This window comes from Aythya marila (genome assembly GCF_965140915.1).
Source record: "Aythya marila genome assembly, chromosome: 26".
NCBI classification, from domain to species: domain Eukaryota; kingdom Metazoa; phylum Chordata; class Aves; order Anseriformes; family Anatidae; genus Aythya; species Aythya marila.
In genome coordinates, this window is record NC_139067.1 from 4,521,721 (window position 1) to 4,539,706 (window position 17,986).

Here is a 17,986-nt window from a genome sequence, read left to right on the forward strand (position 1 = left end):
AGAAAGCCATTGGAAACAGGGCACAAGCCCTCAGCCTCTGCAGGCGGCTCCTGTCAGGCGTGAAGGAAAGATATCTATATTTCTAGCAGATATCTGGCGTGATGGAGTCCCCCACAAGAACAAGGGCTAGTGCTCGTGAGAATTCTCACAGTCAGTTGATTCAGTTGAGATACTGAAAACAAGGAGGTAGTATCTGCCCCATTTGCATAGTGTGGAATTAGCGGCTCTTTTGTGGAGAACACTCCTGTGGCTCTCTGTGTCACCTCTAACACAGGATGCAGAGTTTCAGCTGGGCAAGCACAGTTATTGGTGAAGTCACTGACAGAAATGGTATAGAAGAACTTTGCTATAGTGTTTTTTTTGGAGTGTTTTCTGAAGTTCTAAAAATTCATCCTCCCAGTAAGTCCGCTATTAACCTGTTATGTTCAATACATAGGCTCGGAGAAAAGGCATTCCCATCTTCAGTGCCATTTGGTGTCACAAAACTGGAACAAACGTTTGAGCGAAAATGCTCACAATAACAGAGAGGCATTTTATCTACTAGAAAGATGTACAATGCAGCTAAGTCGTTATGCACTCCTTCATGTAAAAAACACTTTATAAGAGGTTATAAAAAGGTATCAAAGGGGAGAGGATTTTTTAAAGCACCACTATTATGAAATGCCTTCCCTTAACCAGATCCAAAATATGCTCCCTGTTCTAGACAATCTATCATATAAGCAAGTTTTCTTCTAAAGCTAATAAAACCATTTGCAAAATACTCACTCTGCTCCTTTGCATACAGAAAATCACGTCTCGTGTAAAGACAGCAAAGCAGTTACTTTACAAATAAGTTTGATAGATGCTTAATAACTGTTAGATTAAAAGATCGGTTTTAGATACCAATAAGCTTGTAAAAACATGAGCATTTAAAGGATTTTTTTTTTCATAATTTCATTTTGCACGAATGATATTGAATAAAAAGCACTTTTCATGTAAAAGTTCCAGACACTCACTAAAGAAATGGACTCCATGCTGAACTGGGGCCAACATGGCAACAGAAACACATCTTGATGAAGTGGAAAAAAGGCTTATTTCTGCCAGCCTCCAGCCTGGGGCCTGCTCCTCTGGGGCCTCCTCCACAGGCCGCAGCCTCCTCCAGGGCAGATCCCCGTGTTCCAACATGGGCTCCTCCAGCCACAGGGGGGCTGCAGCGTGGAGATGTGCTCCACGGGGGACCCATGGGCTGCAGGGGGACAGCCTGCTCCACCAGGGGCCTCTCCCTGCACAGGCCGCAGGGGAAGTGCTGCTGTGAGCCTGGAGCACCTCCTGCCTCCTGCTGCACGGACCTTGGGGGCTGCACAGAGCTTTCTCACTCCTCCCTGAGCCAGACGCTGCTGGGCAGCAGCTTTTGTTCCCTTTCTTAGATGGGCTCTCCCCCAGGCGCAAACATCATCCTTTTGCTCTGCGTTCTGGGCAGCAGCGGGTGGGTCCCTCCTGGAAGGAGCCTCCTGGAAGCGGCCCTGAGCTCCCATGGGGCAGCTGCTGCATTCTCCTCACAGAGGACACCCCTGCAGCCCCCCGCTCCCACAGCCTGGCCACGCAACCCCAAGCCAAGACACGGAGCGAGCCTCCCTGATTGCCAGCAGCTGGCTCAGCCTGGGACCCCAGGCCAGTGCCCACAAGACTCTCCTGGGCCTTCCAAAGCAAGCCTGGTGGGGACGGAGCACCCACAAAGAACGGACTCACACAACAGGACTCCTTGCCAACACCGCCTCACAGACACCTGGGCCATGAGCGGGTAGCTCACCTTGAGCCAGCTCATTTCCTTCCCAGTAGCTGGCATGTGCCTTTTCGGGGGCATTTGGGGGCTACAGTGTGCTGCTAAGAGGGATGCTGGAGCTGCTGCAGGGCAGTGCTTCCACTAAGGCAAGGCCTTTTCTGCATCTTCTACTGCCCTGCAAGCGAGGATGCTTGGGGCACACAAGAAGCTGGCAGGGGACACAGCTGCAGGGATTGCAGGGATTCCTAAAGTCATAGCCAAATACAAGAAAGAGAGGAGGACGTGATGCTTCTGAGAGAAAGGAGCTGCATTTTGGGTCAAAATCCATCCCTTTTTCAGGGAAGCAAGTGATGCTGTGCATTTCTCTCGTCCCCCTGAGACAGCCACTGGGTGACGATGGTGCCAAGTGTCTTGAAAGAGACCTTGCTTTCTCAGGCCCAGGTGTCCAGCTGCACACCAAGGCCGTCCCTGGCTTCCAGGCGCAGTTGCCAGGCCCAAGGCCGAGCTCCCCTGCAAACCCCCAGCCCAGCAGACCTTGCTCCTGCCGTTGTGGAGCAGCCATTTCACGGGAGCCTTTTCTCCTGGCAGTCAGCTTAGCGCCGTAAGCTCTGCCACCGGGACGCCCGAGAGCCGTGGGAGCTCAGCAGAGAGTCACTGTCAGCCTTGGAGCTCACAAAGGTGGGAGGCCACAAGTGCCCTGAGCGTCCAGCTCGCCTTGAGGACTGGTGCTGGCACTCGAGGCGTGGAGGTCGGCATGGTGCAATGGGAGGCGCCACTGTCCTGCTGGTGGGACAAGAGACACTGATGTGCTGCTGCTGCAGGAGGAGACTTGAAGGTGCTGCTGCTTAGAGGTGCTGAGGAGCGGGCAGCCTCCATGCCGGTGGCTGAGCTAAGCATGCTCCTGTTCATTAGCGCTCTCCCCTTCCTATCTTTTTCCGAAGGTGGAGAGAGAGAAACGCAGAGATCTCTTTCTGTCCCTGTAAGAAATGGAAGAGCCTTGTAGCTACATATTCGCCAGATTCTGCCTGGCGCCCTTGGGACTTGGGGCAGCTGCTGCATTCTCCTCACAGAGGACACCCCTGCAGCCCCCCGCTCCCACAGCCTGGCCATGCAACCCCAAGCCAAGACACGGAGCGAGCCTCCCTGATTGCCAGGCAGCAGCTGGCTCAGCCTGGGACCCCAGGCCAGTGCCCACAAGACTCTCCTGGGCCTTCCAAAGCAAGCCTGGTGGGGACGGAGCACCCACAAAGAACGGACTCACACAACAGGACTCCTTGCCAACACCGCCTCACAGACACCTGGGCCATGAGCGGGTAGCTCACCTTGAGCCAGCTCATTTCCTTCCCAGTAGCTGGCATGTGCCTTTTCGGGGGCATTTGGGGGCTACAATGTGCTGCCAGGAGGGATGTTGGAGCTGCTGCAGGGATGTACATATTGATGTACATTCTTGTAGCTACATTTATTCAATTATGTAACACCATAGTTATATCACCTTTCTGGGGATGAAGTCTGATATTTTCCATCCCAAGTATAGCCATGGCTGTTTCTGTTGAACCTTCTCTGGGGCTATCTTCAACCCTTTTGCTTCCAAAGTATCCCAAATAAACTTTAAATCTGAATCCTGGAAGCATTCTGGCCTACCAATCCGAATGTTATCCATATAATGGTAAATAAACACGTCACAACACGCTGTCCGAATTGGTTGTAATGCCCAGACCACATATAATTGACATTATGTAGGGGAATTCCTCATCCCCTGTAGAAGCACTAGCCATTCATAGTGCTTTGCCGGGGCCTGTTTGTTAATGGAGGGTACCATAAATGCAAATCTCTGACAGTCCTGTGCCACCACATCTGGTTGCCTGGAGTGATTGATAAATTTAGTGTATGGTTCCCCAGGGGCCTGTTCTACAGATGCGAATGGAGGTGCTTTCTTTTCCCCTGGGAGACTAAGAAGAGCCCTCAGTGTGAGCTGCGCAGCTGTTTGGTGAATAATCGCAGGGAACTGCAACTGAATCTGGGTATTGAGATAAGGACCCATTCCCTTTAACATCTCTGCAGTGATCCCATACAGGGGGTTCCCCGGTTGACGCAGCTGACCCGCTTCCCCCTGTGGTAACTGCAAGCATTCCCTTTCAAACAATAACATTGGGGAAGGAATTAATAATAAGCGCGCCAAGTTTCGACAGTCAAGTGGACACATTGGTTTTGCCTGAAAAATCCATTGAATTATCTGTGGAGGTGCCTGGGATTGTAACCCATAGTCCAAAACCATTCTTTGAGCTTGCTGTAAAAGCTTGCAGGCACGTGGCTGCCACAACCCGGTGCCTTGCACAGGGTCGATAAGAATAGGGCAGGCCAAGGATGTAGCATGCCTATGCCCCTCTATGATGGCATCACGTATGACGTCGGAGCACCTGTCCCTCGTTGGTGCCGACGGTGTTGTAGCGACGGATAATGAGGGAGTCAGCTCCGGTGGGGCAGACGAGAGAGGAAGCTCCTCTGAATCCGTACTTTTTAAGTTCTTGAATTTCACTAGCAGTTCTTGGAAGGACTTCTCCAGTGAAGGTCGATTTTTGCAAGCTGCTGCTGCACCTCTCCTTGGCGAAGCATCCCGAGTGGATTTCTTGCTGCCTGGCAGTGGCACAGATGCTGGCAGCACAGCTTTATCAAGATTTTCTGGCACAGGGGGTGGGGAGGGCAGCCCCCACTCCCCATCAGCACTCTGCTCCAATAGCCCCTCAGTTATTTCTGCCACTGATTGATTTCTTGGAGAGGTCATACCCCGAACCGGGGTGGGTGCAGGAACCGACAATAAAGATCTTGTCAGCCGCATTCCCGAGGTCTCAGGTTTTGTACTTGGTGGTCTGTCAGTCCCAGACGGTACTGAGAAAGCTTGCGCCACCACCGTAGCCAGCTGCCGTTTCCACAGACGCCTCCGATCTCGCGTAGCAACTCGACTCCGGATGTCCTGTGTGTCTCACCGCAATACGTCACTTTTCCGCATCTCACCGTGGTTCCTCTGTTCCCGTGTCTCACCGCAATCAATTTTAGCCAGGGGAGTTTTAGGTTAGATGTTAGGAAGAACTTCTTCACTGAAAGGGTTGTGAGGCACTGGAACAGGCTGCCCAGGGAAGTGGTGGAGTCACCATCCCTGGAAGTCTTCAAAAGACGTTTAGATGTAGAGCTTAGGGAAATGGTTTAGTGGGGACTGTTAGCGTTAGGTCAGAGGTTGGACTCGATGATCTTGAGGTCTCTTCCAACCTAGAAAATTCTGTGATTCTGTGATTCTGTAATCTGTATCAATCAATCAATCTCCGCATCTCACTGTGATCTGTATCAATCAATCAATCTCCGCATCTCACTGTGATCTGTATCAATCAATCAATCTCCGCATCTCACTGAGATCTCTGTATTCGGGTCCGTGCTCGGAGTCTCTCAGCGTCTTTCAGGTCTCTCAGAGTCTCTCAGTGTCTCTCAGGTCTCTCAGCGTGTCCGGGTCTCAGCCTGTTCGGGCGCCATATGTTGCAGGAAGAACGGCCGAAAACATGACAGACACTAGTATGGTCAGATCATGCTCCCTTTTATTACCCAAATAGCCTGACTTTTACAGCAAACCTAACAGGGGCGGATAGCGTCTCAAACAAGATTATTGTTGAAAAGCACTCAGACAAACAACTGCAAGAAAACAACCCCCTTGTGATTAGCAGTCACGTAGATCCCGTCCTTGAAGCCAGCTGCTGGCAACAATATTTTTCTAAATTCCTCAATTGGGTGATGTGGGAACACTGTCATGGGAAATTCTCATAGTCGTCCTGGTAGCTTGGTTTGCTCAGCTGCAGCAAGCCATGGCATCTTTGTTGTTTCAAAAATCCCTCAACAAGAAATGCACAGATCTCTTTCTTGCCTGGTGAGAAATGGAAGAGCCACGTAGCTACATATTCGCCAGATTCTGCCTGGCGCCCTTGGGACTGGGGATCTGTGTTGATCTGTAATAAGGAGCAATCGTCAGCACAGCAAATCCCCGTGACCTTGTGTCTATCAGCATGGTCCAAATCCCTCTTGTGATCTCTGCATAGCTGTGGGGTGGCCAAGCTGTGTGTTGCAGGGTGAAACTGGGAAATGCTTGGGATGGGGAATGCTGAGTGGGCCGAGAACTCCTTGCTGGGATGGGAAGGCTTCCTTGGGGTGGGAAGCCATTGGGCTAGGAAAGGAGAGAGATGGGAAATGTTCGTGGGCTTTGAAAGCATTGGGAAGCAAAAGCATTGGGATGAACAATGGCTCCTGGGATGGGAAAGCCTTGGGATGGGAAGTCTTGAATGGGGTGGGTACCATTCCCTGGGGAAGGAAGTGCTTGGAAAAGTCCTCCGAGAGGGGAATTCTTTGGGACGAGATCTCTTTGGCTGAAGAAACGCGTGGTGTTGATGGGACAGATTTCGCCTGGCTTGCTGGGAATGTGCCATCAGGTGAAATGGCAAGGATGGGCACAGCCGCTGAGGCCGAGAAGCCGGTCCTGGGCTGGGTAAGCCTTGGGCTGGGCAAGTGGTGGTGTGGAAGCGTGGTGGGCATGGCAAGTGCTGCGTGGGAGGGCAAGCCTGCTGGGGATGGCCAAGTCTTGCGCTGGGCAGCCTGCTTGGGTCCAAAGCCTGCAGTCCTCCCCAAGATGTCGGCGAGGGGCTGGTGAGCCGTTGGGACGGAACCCCCGTTGCCCGGGTTCCCCAAGCAACCGCCCCACTCTCCAGCCACCATGGCAGGTCCAGCAGCCGGCTCCCGCTCCTCCCGGGGCTGCGGCCCTGCTGGCGAGCCCAGCGCCCCAGAGCTCAGCCCAGCGCCCTTTTTCCCACAGAGGGTTTCCCCAGACGGCTTCCGCGGCTTGCGCAGACGCAAAACTCCCCCTTCGTCGTCCCAGCCGTGCCGCCAACGGTGGCTGCCTGGCTGCTGCCCTCCCTCCCCGGAGCGACGGCGCTGCCCTTGCAGCCCCCGCAGGTACCCACCCTCCCCTCCGCGCTGCCCCAGGCCACCGTCTGGCACGTGGTGCCGGGGGTCCAGGGGCAGGTGCTGCAGCTCCCCGCCGGGGTGCAGCTGCCACCTGGGGGGCACCTCCCAGCCCAGGGGCACCACCTGCAGCTTGGGCAGCTCCCCGCCGGGGGGCAGCTCCCTGCTGTGGGGCAGCTCCCCGCCGTGGGGCATAACCTGCAGCTGGTGCAGCTCCCCGCTGTGGGGCAAAACCTGCAGCTGGTGCAGTTCCCCGCTGTGGGGCAAAACCTGCAGCTGGTGCAGCTCCCTGCTGTGGGGCAAAACCTGCAGCTGGTGCAGCTCCCAAGCATGGGGCACCAGCTGCAGCTGGTGCAGCTACCCACCGTGGGGCAGCTCCCCCATAGCGCTCCTCCCTGTGCCCCCGTCCATCAGTGGGGACAGCCCATGGTGACGGGGACACTGGTGCCCCACCATGCGCTGGGGCTGGGGCCCAGGGCCGTGCTCCATGGGGAGCTCCTGCACCCCGCAGGCACCTGCCTGTTGCAGGCCCCCGCCCAGCGCAACCCCCCGCCACCCCTCGTCCCGGGGCCTCCGCTGCGGGGGCAGGCGCTCCCCACGCCCCGCACCCTGAGCAGCAGCCGGGGGCAGCTGCCGGAGCCCTGCTTGCACGCCGTGGGGCTCAGCGAGGACCAGGGGCCCCCGCTGCCCGGCCACACTCCCCCCGAGCCTGCCCAGGCTCCAAGGACCGCCAGCACCCAGACGGCGACGCCCGACGGTGAGTTTGGGACTGGCACAGCCGGCCGCTTGTGGCCCCACACCCAGGGGCCATGGCAAAGCTGACATTGCCCGTCTTGGGGGATTGTCTTGCTTCGTCCTCAGCGGCGACACTTGCAGAGGTGCCTGAGGAGCCCCTGGAGCTGCTGGAGCTGGGCCCTGATGCCTTCGCCGAGGCCTTTCCAGAGCTGGCAGGGGACAGCCAGCAGCTGCAGCACGTGCAGGACCAGCTCCCGGCCGACCTGGACAGCTCCGGCTTGGAGGAGCTGCTCAGCTGCCTGGATGCCGTGGAGCCCCAGGACGCCTTCCCCGATTTGCCCAGCAGTCCTGCCCTCAGCCGCTTCCTCTCGCAGCTGCCTGACCTCTGCGAGGACATCGAGGAGCCGAGCACGCAGGGACTGGAAGCCACAGGAGCCCTCGGTGAGGTCCCCTCAAGCCCTGGGCTGCACCCCGACAAGGTGCAGGCTGGGCGGGCGCTGCAGCCCCCTGCAGCTGCTGTGCCGCCACTCAGCTCCCCCCTCAAGCCTGCAGCCCGGCCCCAGCTCAGGAGAGCCCTGCCCAAAAGGCCTCCCCAGCAGGAATTCATCCCTGCCCGCAGGAGAACCCTGCCCCAGCCTCCCTTGGCTCCCGTCAGGAGGCCCCCCGACCCTGACTGCCTCTCTGCCCGCAGGAGAGCCCTGCCCAAGCCTCCCTTGGCTCCCGTCCAGAGCCCCCCCGACCCTGACTTCCTCACTGCCCTCAGGAGAGCCCTGCCCAAGCCTCGCCTGAGTCCCCTCCAGAGCCCCCCCGACCCTGACTTCCTCACTGCCCTCAGGACAGCCCTGCCCAAGCCTCGCCTGAGTCCCCTCCAGAGCCCCCCCGACCCTGCCCGCAGGAGACCCCTGCCCAAGCCTCTCCCCAAAAGGCCCCCCCAGCAGGAATTCATCCCTGCCCGCAAGAGAACCCTGCCCCAGCCTCCCTTGGCTCCCCTCAAGAGGCCTCAACTTCTCCCAGCCCTCAGGAGAGCCCTGCCCAGTCCCCCTCGCAGTCCCCTCCAGAGCCCCCCGCCTGCCCCTGTGCCCACCGGCACCAAGCGGGGGGCCAAGCGCCCTGCGCCCAGCAGCACCCCCGGGACAGCGCAGAGCTGCCAGCACAGGAGGCCGACAACAGAGAACCCCCCCAGCAAGGAGAGGAAGATGCTGCTGGGCCAGGCTGGCCAAGGCCGCAAGAGACTGTGCCAGGGGAAGACGGGTGGCAGCAGCACGGGGGCTGGCAGCAGCACGGAAGCAGGCAGCAGTGGGCAGCAGCCGGCGATCAACAGCACCACGGCACCCAGCAAGACAGCACGAAGCCCGGGGGCTGCAGGGGGGCAAGGAGCAGCGTCGCCACCTCCCCGCAGAGCGCGGCTGCTGCTGGAGACTCCGAGTGGGGAGCCCTGTGCCGTGCGGCCCCAGGACAGGCTCCGGGCCCAAGCCAGCGGGGCCAAGACGCTGCAGCGCCAGCACGCAAGGACAAAGACCCCCAGCGAGACTTTGCAGCCGCTGGGGGCCAGGGCCAAGGTGCTGGGGCCAGTGCACCAGCCGTCCTGTGTGCAGCCGCAGCCCACCTCCAGCAGCCCCAGCAGCATGCCCAGCGCCCCGCCGACAGTGCCAGGCTCCAGCGCTGTGCCCGCTGCCCCCCAGTCCCCGGCTGGCGGCAAGGAAAAGGAGGTGCCAGCACCACCAGGCAGCACGGCATGAACAGGGGACGCTGCCATAGAGCCGGCGCCCAGAGCACTGGGCCTGCCAGCTGCGGGGGGCCAAGCGCAGCGTCCGGCTCTGCCCACGCAGCCGCGCACGCTGCAGCGGCCGGCGCAGCCCCGCGTGGACTACATGCCCCGCGTGGGGCCCTGGGCGGGCCGCGCCGCGGCGCCCACGCCGCTGGAGGAGCAGGAGGAGTCGGTGCCCATCACGCCGCAGCAGCGTCCCGAGCGGGAGCGCCTGAAGAAGCTGGCCCAGGAGGAGCGGCAGCGGGCGGCCCACCAGATGAAGATGGGCCCCGTGCTTCTTTTGGGGCATTGCTCTTCTTTCCTGTCTTCTGGATTAAGTTCCTCTTGTTAGGTGCTCACTCAGCAAGGCCTCTGCCTGCAGCTCTTCTTGCACTGGCATGCCGAGGGGATAAGAACTGGGAGGTTTTTGGGATAGCAAATGATCAGTGGGATGGGAAGTGATGATGGGGGTAGGAATTCATTGGACTGGGAAGAATGGGTTTTCTTTTTATTAAATTTCAAGTTTTTAATTTTCATTTAATTTCTTGGTTCTATTATTTATTTAATTAAATCCACTTTATTGACTGTGTTGTACAGTATGGCATTGTTTTTTTAGTATAAAACTGGAAGTATTAGTATTTAATAGTATTAAATATTTTTATATGTTAATATAAATTATAAATATCATTATTTCTTATTTTGTTTGTTTTTATTCCTTTTCTACCCTATTAAACTCTCTTTATCACAACGCACTGCTTTGGACTTTATTGTTGAGGGATTTCTTGAAACAGCAAAAATCCCATGGCTTGCTGTAGCTGAGCAAACCAAGCTACCAGGGCAACTATGAGAAGTTCCCATGACAGTGTTCCCACATCGCCCAATTGAGGAATTCAGGAAAATATTGTTACCAGTAGCTGGCCTCAAGGACAAGGTCTATGTGACTGCTAATCACAAGGGGGTTGTTTTCTTGCAGGTGGGGTTGTTTTCTTGTAGCTGTTTGTCTGAGTGCTTTTGACCAATAATCTTGTGTGAAACACTGTCCACCCCTGTTAAGTTCTCTATAAAAGTTAGGCTATTCGGGCAATAAAGTGAAGCATGATCTGACTCTGCTGGTGTCTGTCGTGCTTTCGTCCGTGCTTCGCAACAAATGGCACCCGAACAGGCTGAGACCTGAACTGGACCTGAACAGGACATCGCAGCGGGAGACCTGAACAGGACCTGAACAGGACATCGCAGCGGGAGACCTGAACAGGGCCTGAACAGGACATCGCAGCGGGACAGACATCGCACCGGAGCAGGACATCGCAGCACCGGAGCAGACATCGCAGCCGAGCACAGACATCGCAGCGGCGCCGGGGCGAACATCGCAGCGCAGCGGGACACCAGCGCAGCGGGACACCAGCGGCGCCGGCACATCTGAACGCAGGTAGAGCAGGAGACCAGCGGCGTTGGGACCAGCGGCGCCGGGCGCCGGGACATCGGCGCGGCGCCGGGACCAGTGCCGCCGGGGACCAGCGGCGCCGCGACATCACAGCGCCGAGACTGAGACATCGGAGCGGCGCGGGACATCGGAGTGGACATCGGAGCGGACATCGGACCGGCGCTGCACCTGACCAGACACCGAGCCGCAAACACTGTACCAAGGACTCACGGTAAGACACGGGGAAAGGAAACCGTTGGGAGCGTGGGAAAAGATCCGCGGGGAAGCGCGGGAAACGGAACCGCGCAGGGACGCGGGAAAAGGAGCCGCGGAAAACGCGGGACATTGAAATAATCGCGGTGCGATGCGGGACATCCGAGATGGAGTTGCTACGGGAGACCAGAGGCGTCAGTGGACAACGGTAGTCGACTCTCACCGTGTGGCGAGTCGGCACAGAGCAGAGGGGCGGAGATCAGGACTCTGCAGCCTGTCTGACGTAACCATGGAGGCAGCGGCAGCAGCGGCTGTGCTGCTTCTCTCTGGCATTCTTTTTATAAGAAGTTATCTTGCAATGCAAAAAAAGACTATTCGTCCCCAGATCGGTGTTATAACTATGTTTCTGGATAACATTCCGTGGGGTTGCCACATTCTACAGACTATTAATGACGATTTAGCTCTATTGCAGGGCAGGAGAGCAGAGACGCAGATTACACCGCCAAATGACCACCGTCAGGCTCGTTCACAAACAGCTTCTAGGGTTGCAGCTGGCACGGCCTGCAGCCGTATAGCAGACGTTACACTCTCTTTCCTAACTAGTAATCATGTGTCTCACCCATTTGTGGTGAATGGTCAGTGGTAAAAAAGAAAAGGGGGAGAGTAAGGGGCGACAAAGACAGAAACGGTACCAGGAGGATGCCACTGACACTAACAGCATGGGTAATAGGAGCAGTATAAGTGACACAGGTGCAGGGCGGCGGTGGGTGCTGCCGCGCTGCGGGGCACTCTGCCTGCTGCTCACCCTCGCCGGCCTGTGCACTGCTGCCGACGGTGCTAGAGCAAAATGTGAAGACTGCTTAGATGGCAGTGATGAGAGTGCTTGTGTGAAGAAGACGTGTGCTGAATCTGACTTTGTGTGCAACAGTGGTCAGTGTGTGCCAAATAGATGGCAGTGTGATGGGGATCCGGACTGTGAAAATGGGTCTGATGAGAGTGCTGAGCTGTGTCATACGAGAACATGCCGGGTAAATGAAATCAGGTGTGGTCCTCAGTCAACCCAGTGTATCCCAGTGTCCTGGAAATGTGATGGTGAAAAGGACTGCGACAGTGGAGAAGATGAAGAGAGTTGTGGCATTGTGACTTGTAGTGCAGCAGAATTCACATGCAGTAGTGGGCAATGTATTTCCAAAAGCTTTGTCTGCAATGTTCAAGATGACTGCAGTGATGGTAGCGATGAGTTGGAGTGTGCACCTCCTACCTGTGGTGTTCATGAGTTTCAGTGCAAGAGTTCTACCTGCATCCCTATCAGCTGGGTGTGTGATGATGATGCTGACTGCTCCAACCACTCGGATGAATCTTTGGAGCAGTGTGGCCGCCAGCCTGCACCTCCAGTGAAGTGTGCTACGAGTGAGGTGCAGTGCGGCTCAGGTGAATGTATCCACAAGAAGTGGCGATGTGATGGAGATCCTGATTGCAAGGATGGAAGTGATGAAATTAACTGCCCTTCTCGGACCTGCAGGCCAGACCATTTCAGATGTGAAGATGGGAACTGTGTCCATGGGAGTAGGCAGTGCAGTGGTGTGAGAGACTGTCTGGATGGCACTGATGAAGCAAACTGTAACAATGTTATTCAGTGCTCTGGACCTGGCAAATTCAAGTGCAGAAGTGGAGAATGCATAGATATCAATAAAGTGTGTAACCAGCAGAGAGACTGCAAGGACTGGGGTGATGAGCCCCTGAAGGAATGCATCATAAATGAATGTGACTGTCCAGCTGGGTTTGAGTTTGTAGACAAGAGAAACTGTGGAGACATTGATGAATGCCAAAACCCTGGTAGCTGTAGTCAAATCTGTATCAACCTGAAAGGTGGCTACAAATGTGAATGTAGCCATGGCTATCAGATGGATCCTGCTACAGGAACCTGGAAAGGGCCATACGGGTACAGAAATACAAATAACACCTGTGATTACAATGACACTGCTAAGCAGGGTTTAGGGGTTTATAGCATGGAGACAAGCGGTAACAACTACAGTGTTTGGAACAATTGTACAGCTTTGGCCTTACCTCCTGATGCTTTTCTGATTTGTGGTGATAGGGCCTGGCAAGGTATTGCTGCAAATGCTATCAGATGTCCATGTTACATAGATAAACTCATTGTATTTGCTCCTAGCTTGTTACAGTTGCGTGAGATCACCAGACATAAATGGACATTGCTTGCATTGGATTGCAATGATAATGTTGAATTGTGTGGGGTTGCAGCTAGAGCGGCATTAGCAATTTCAGTGCCTGGAGTGGCATCTGCGGCCGCATGTAACAACTTAGAAAAATTGGTATGCTGGGCCGAGAGGCAAGCCTATGCCACGACAGAGATACTTGAGGAGATGTTACCAGATCAAAATAGTCTGCAACATCTGCTTTTACAGGATCAAGCTGCTATTGACATCTTGCTTTTGGCTCAAAGGAATGGGTGTGAGGACTTTAAGGGAATGTACTGTTTAAACCTTTTTGATCATAATGTGTCAATTCACAAATCCATTACTTTCCTGAAAGAGCACATGAGAAAGATTCAATATGGTATCAATCCTTTCAATCAATGGTTCACTGACTTGTTTGAAACAAAGTGTAGATGGTTGCTGGGTTTAATCACAAGGGGATTAAGGATTTGGTTTATGGTGGTGGTAATCATCGTTGTGTGTTGTAAGTATAGCTAAAGAGTTACTTGTAAAACTGCTGTGTCAGGCTTGGTTTGCTCAAAAGAAGAAGGGGGAATTGTTGAGGGATTTCTTGAAACAGCAAAAATCCCATGGCTTGCTGTAGCTGAGCAAACCAAGCTACCAGGGCAACTATGAGAAGTTCCCATGACAGTGTTCCCACATCGCCCAATTGAGGAATTCAGGAAAATATTGTTACCAGTAGCTGGCCTCAAGGACAAGGTCTATGTGACTGCTAATCACAAGGGGGTTGTTTTCTTGCAGGTGGGGTTGTTTTCTTGTAGCTGTTTGTCTGAGTGCTTTTGACCAATAATCTTGTGTGAAACACTGTCCACCCCTGTTAAGTTCTCTATAAAAGTTAGGCTATTCGGGCAATAAAGTGAAGCATGATCTGACTCTGCTGGTGTCTGTCGTGCTTTCGTCCGTGCTTCGCAACACTTTATTTTTCCTTCCGAGTCGTTCTGGAGTCACTCCGGATGGGGTACATTAGCGAACGCCTGTGTGCTTCAGATCCAAGGTCACCTTTGCCCTCAACTCAAGATACATCTTTGCACCTGTTGTTGTGAAACAAAGTTACCAAGAGGAACAATCAAGTTACCTACTTGCTAGCAGCAGCTCTACGTTTGCTGGGGTTTGCTCTGTGCGTTTTGAAGACCATTCCATGCTCTTCAGCCCCTTCAGGAGGAAATGTATGGTTCTAGGAAAATGCGTCTTGACCTGATGCGTAGCTGTGACGCAGCCTGCAGCCCCTGCAAGCCCTGGGATTTTACCTGCAGCCCCTCCAACAACTCTGATGTTCCCTGCATTGACTTCAACCACCGCGGTGGGACCTGAGGCCCCTCAAAGCCTTGTCACTCGCCCTGCAGCCCCTCGAGCCCCTGGCATGTTCCCTGCAGCCCCTCCAAGCCTGGCACAGGCCCTAAGAGCTGGCTGCGGGGACTACCCCGTTGCTGTCTCAGGCACAGAGACAAAAGCAGCAGGAAGCAGGTGATCCCCATCCCTGGGCGAGCTGCCAGCATGGGACAAGATTGCAGCTGTCCTCCAGGCGAGCACATTGTCAGCTGGCTGCTGCGCTGCTGGGATAGCAGCTGCGGGAGCCTGGCAGCAGAGGGCAGGGAAGCCAAGCAGCTGGGATCCGGATCCTTCTCTGGGGAAGGGGGCACTGAGAAAGCGCTTGCAAACGGGGCACAAGCCCTCAGCCTCTGCAGGCGGCGCCTGTCAGGCGTGAAGGAAAGGGATCCCTTCTGGGAAGATGCTGTGGGCTTGCTGAGGCTCGAAGAACAGACGGTGCTGGCTGCTACCAGCGTGCTGCAGCAGCGGCAAGACAGAGCCGTGGTGGTTTTCCTCAGCTGGGCAGCTGAGCTCCAGCACAAGCGCTCTCTCCCTGCCCCTCCTCCAACGCCAAGGGGAGAAAAGAGGCTGGCAAGGGCTCAAGGGCTGCCAGAAGGACAGGGAGATCACTCCACAAGGAGCGTCACGGGCAAAGCAGGCTCAGCACAGCCTGTTCCAGTCCAGCCCGGGGCCTGCTCCTGCGGGGGCTCTCCACAGGCCGCGGCCTCCTCCAGGCCACAGCCACCTGCTCCACCGGGGGCTCCTCCAGCCACAGGGGGGCTGCAGCGTGGAGATGTGCTCCACAGGGGATCCATGGGCTGCAGGGGGACAGCCTGCTCCACCAGGGGCCTCTCCCTGCACAGGCCGCAGGGGAAGTGCTGCTGTGAGCCTGGAGCACCTCCTGCCTCCTGCTGCACGGACCTTGGGGGCTGCGCAGAGCTTTCTCACTCCTCCCTGAGCCAGACGCTGCTGGGCAGCAGCTTTTGTTCCCTTTCTTAGATGGGCTCTCCCCCAGGCGCAAACATCATCCTTTTGCTCTGCGTTCTGGGCAGCAGCGGGTGGGTCCCTCCTGGAAGGAGCCTCCTGGAAGCGGCCCTGAGCTCCCATGGGGCAGCTGCTGCATTCTCCTCACAGAGGACACCCCTGCAGCCCCCCGCTCCCACAGCCTGGCCACGCAACCCCAAGCCAAGACACGGAGCGAGCCTCCCTGATTGCCAGGCAGCAGCTGGCTCAGCCTGGGACCCCAGGCCAGTGCCCACAAGACTCTCCTGGGCCTTCCAAAGCAAGCCTGATGGGGACGGAGCGCCCACAAAGAACTGCGGTGATGGGAATTCATTTGAGTGTGAAATAATGGGATGGGAAATTGCTAGGATGGGTGGTCATGGTGGTGATAGGAGATCATTAGGCTGGGAAAAAATTGTTTACAGTAATACAATTTATTTACTGTCTTTTTAAATGATTGTATTATTTTTATTATTTTCTATTCCTTTCTTAATCAACTCTTTATCAATGCCTATGAGTTTTTCTTTTCCTTCGGATTCTCTGCATGAAAATTTTCTCTCTCTCGTCACATCTGTCCAGAATGATTTAAATGAGTGTTTCCTATCAGCTTGCTCTGAGATTGATAGTTGATGGTCACAATGTTGATTTTTCCATTTCCAGTGTTTTTTTTTTTTTTTCTGTGCTTTTTAGCTGTTTTTGTCTTTTTTTATTTTGGCCTCCTCCACCTCCACCTCCACCACCTCCACCTCCTCTTCCAACTCCTCCACAACCTCCACCTCCTCCTCATCCTCCACCTCCTCCTCCACCTCCTCCACCTCAATTTCCACCTCCTCTTCCAACTCCTCCACAACCTACACAACCTACACCTCCTCCTCCTACAACTCTTCCTCCTCCTCCACCTCCTCCTCCTCCTCCTCATCTTCCTCCACCTCCTCCTCATCCACCTCCTCCTTTTTCACCTCCTCCTCCTCCACTTCCTCCTCCTCCACTTCCTCCTCCTCCACTTCCTCCACCTCCTCCTCCACCTCCTCCACGTCATCTTCCTCCACATCCTCCTCCTACTCCTCCTCCTCCTCCTCCTACTCCTCCACCTTCTCCTTCATTTCCTCCTCCTCCACCTCCACCTCCTCCACATCCTCCTCCTCCTCCTCCACCTCCTCCTCTACCACTTCTTCCTCTGCCACCTTCTCCTCCTTCTTGTTTTTTTTTTTTTTTTTTTGGTCTCCTCCTTTACCACCTCCTACTCCTCCTCCACCTCCTCCTCTTTTTTTTCTTTTTGCCACCAGTTCCTCCTCTAAGATTCTACTATTTCTCCACCACCTTCTTCTCCTCTTCCACTTCCATCGTGTCCCTCTGCCTAGCCCTTGCTCGCCTCCTCTTTTGTCACCACTTCCTACTCATCAGTCTCCTTTTCCAGAAATGCCGCCACCTCCTCAATCTTCTCTACCACCTCCTCCTCCGCCACCTCCTCCACTGCCCCCCTTCCCCTCTTACTCCCCCTTTTCCACCTATGCCTCCTCCTCCTCCTTTTCTGTTTCCACCTTCTCCCATCTCCCCTCTCCAACACTCTGGCTCCCACTGCCCCCCTTTGGCCCTTTTATAGGGAGGAGCAGCCACACCCCTGATTGATGACAAGCCATTTGCATAAGAGCTAACAATTGCTACCCAGGCAACAAGCAGCGCATCACAGAGCGTCATCAAGATGATAGGAGCCGCCAGCTGCTACCTTACAGGGCCACGGTGCCATGGTCCTGTGGGGTGACAAATGGAACTAGAATTAGGAGCGGTGGGCAGTGCTCACAACCATAGCCTCCCAGAGAAGCCGCCTTGGCACACCTGGTTCATGGCAACTCCTCCTGACATCTCTGGGCTCACCATCATTGCTACCAGCATGCCTTAGCAAGGAGCATGCAGAGGAAGTTGGCCAGGAAGTTTCTGCCGAGGTGGAGGAGGCTGTGGAGGAGGAATAGTCAGTGGGGCTGGAGAAGGAGAAGGAGGAAGAGGCAGTGGAGGTGGAGGAGGTGTTGGAGGTGCAAGAGGCAGGGAAGGAGGAGAAGGAGGAGGAAAATGAGAAATAGGATTAGCAGGCGGGGGACGAGGAGGATGCGGTAGACAAGGAGGAGGCAGTGAATGAGGAGGAGGCAGTGGACAAGAAAAAGTAACTGGTTCTAGCATCAGCTACACATTTTCTGCACTCTGGCCTATGCCTTTTGAAGACTATTCAATACTCCTCAGCACCTCCAAGAGGAAGAAAACACCTGTGGATCTCATCCAACCCTGAGAGCGGCCCTGCGGCTGCTCAAAGCCCAGTGATGGGCTCTGCAGCGACTGCAAGCCCAGTGATGGGCCTTGGGGCTATTCCAAAACCTGTGACGGGCCCTACAGCCACTCTAGCCAATATGAAAGGCCCTGTGACCACTGCAGCGCTGTGATGGGACCTACGGACACACCAAGCCCACTGATGAGCCCTGCAGCCACTCCAAGCCCACTGACAGGCCCTGTGGCCACTCCAGCCCCTGTGACGGGCCTTGCAGCTGGGCCCAAGACGGTATCAGTCACCGGTACAC

General features: G+C 55.3%; 1 protein-coding gene across 1 annotated transcript; it reads left to right on the forward strand.

Annotated features, from left to right (window-relative positions):
- Positions 1–11,591: 11,591 nt before the first annotated feature.
- On the forward strand, positions 11,592–17,732 carry LOC309887688 (very low-density lipoprotein receptor-like; the record flags this gene model as incomplete). Its single annotated transcript, XM_082779598.1, has 2 exons — positions 11,592–12,814; positions 17,636–17,732. 2 exons carry the CDS (start codon positions 11,592–11,594, stop codon positions 17,730–17,732), a joined length of 1,320 nt encoding a protein of 439 aa, XP_082635724.1.
- Positions 17,733–17,986: the final 254 nt, after the last annotated feature.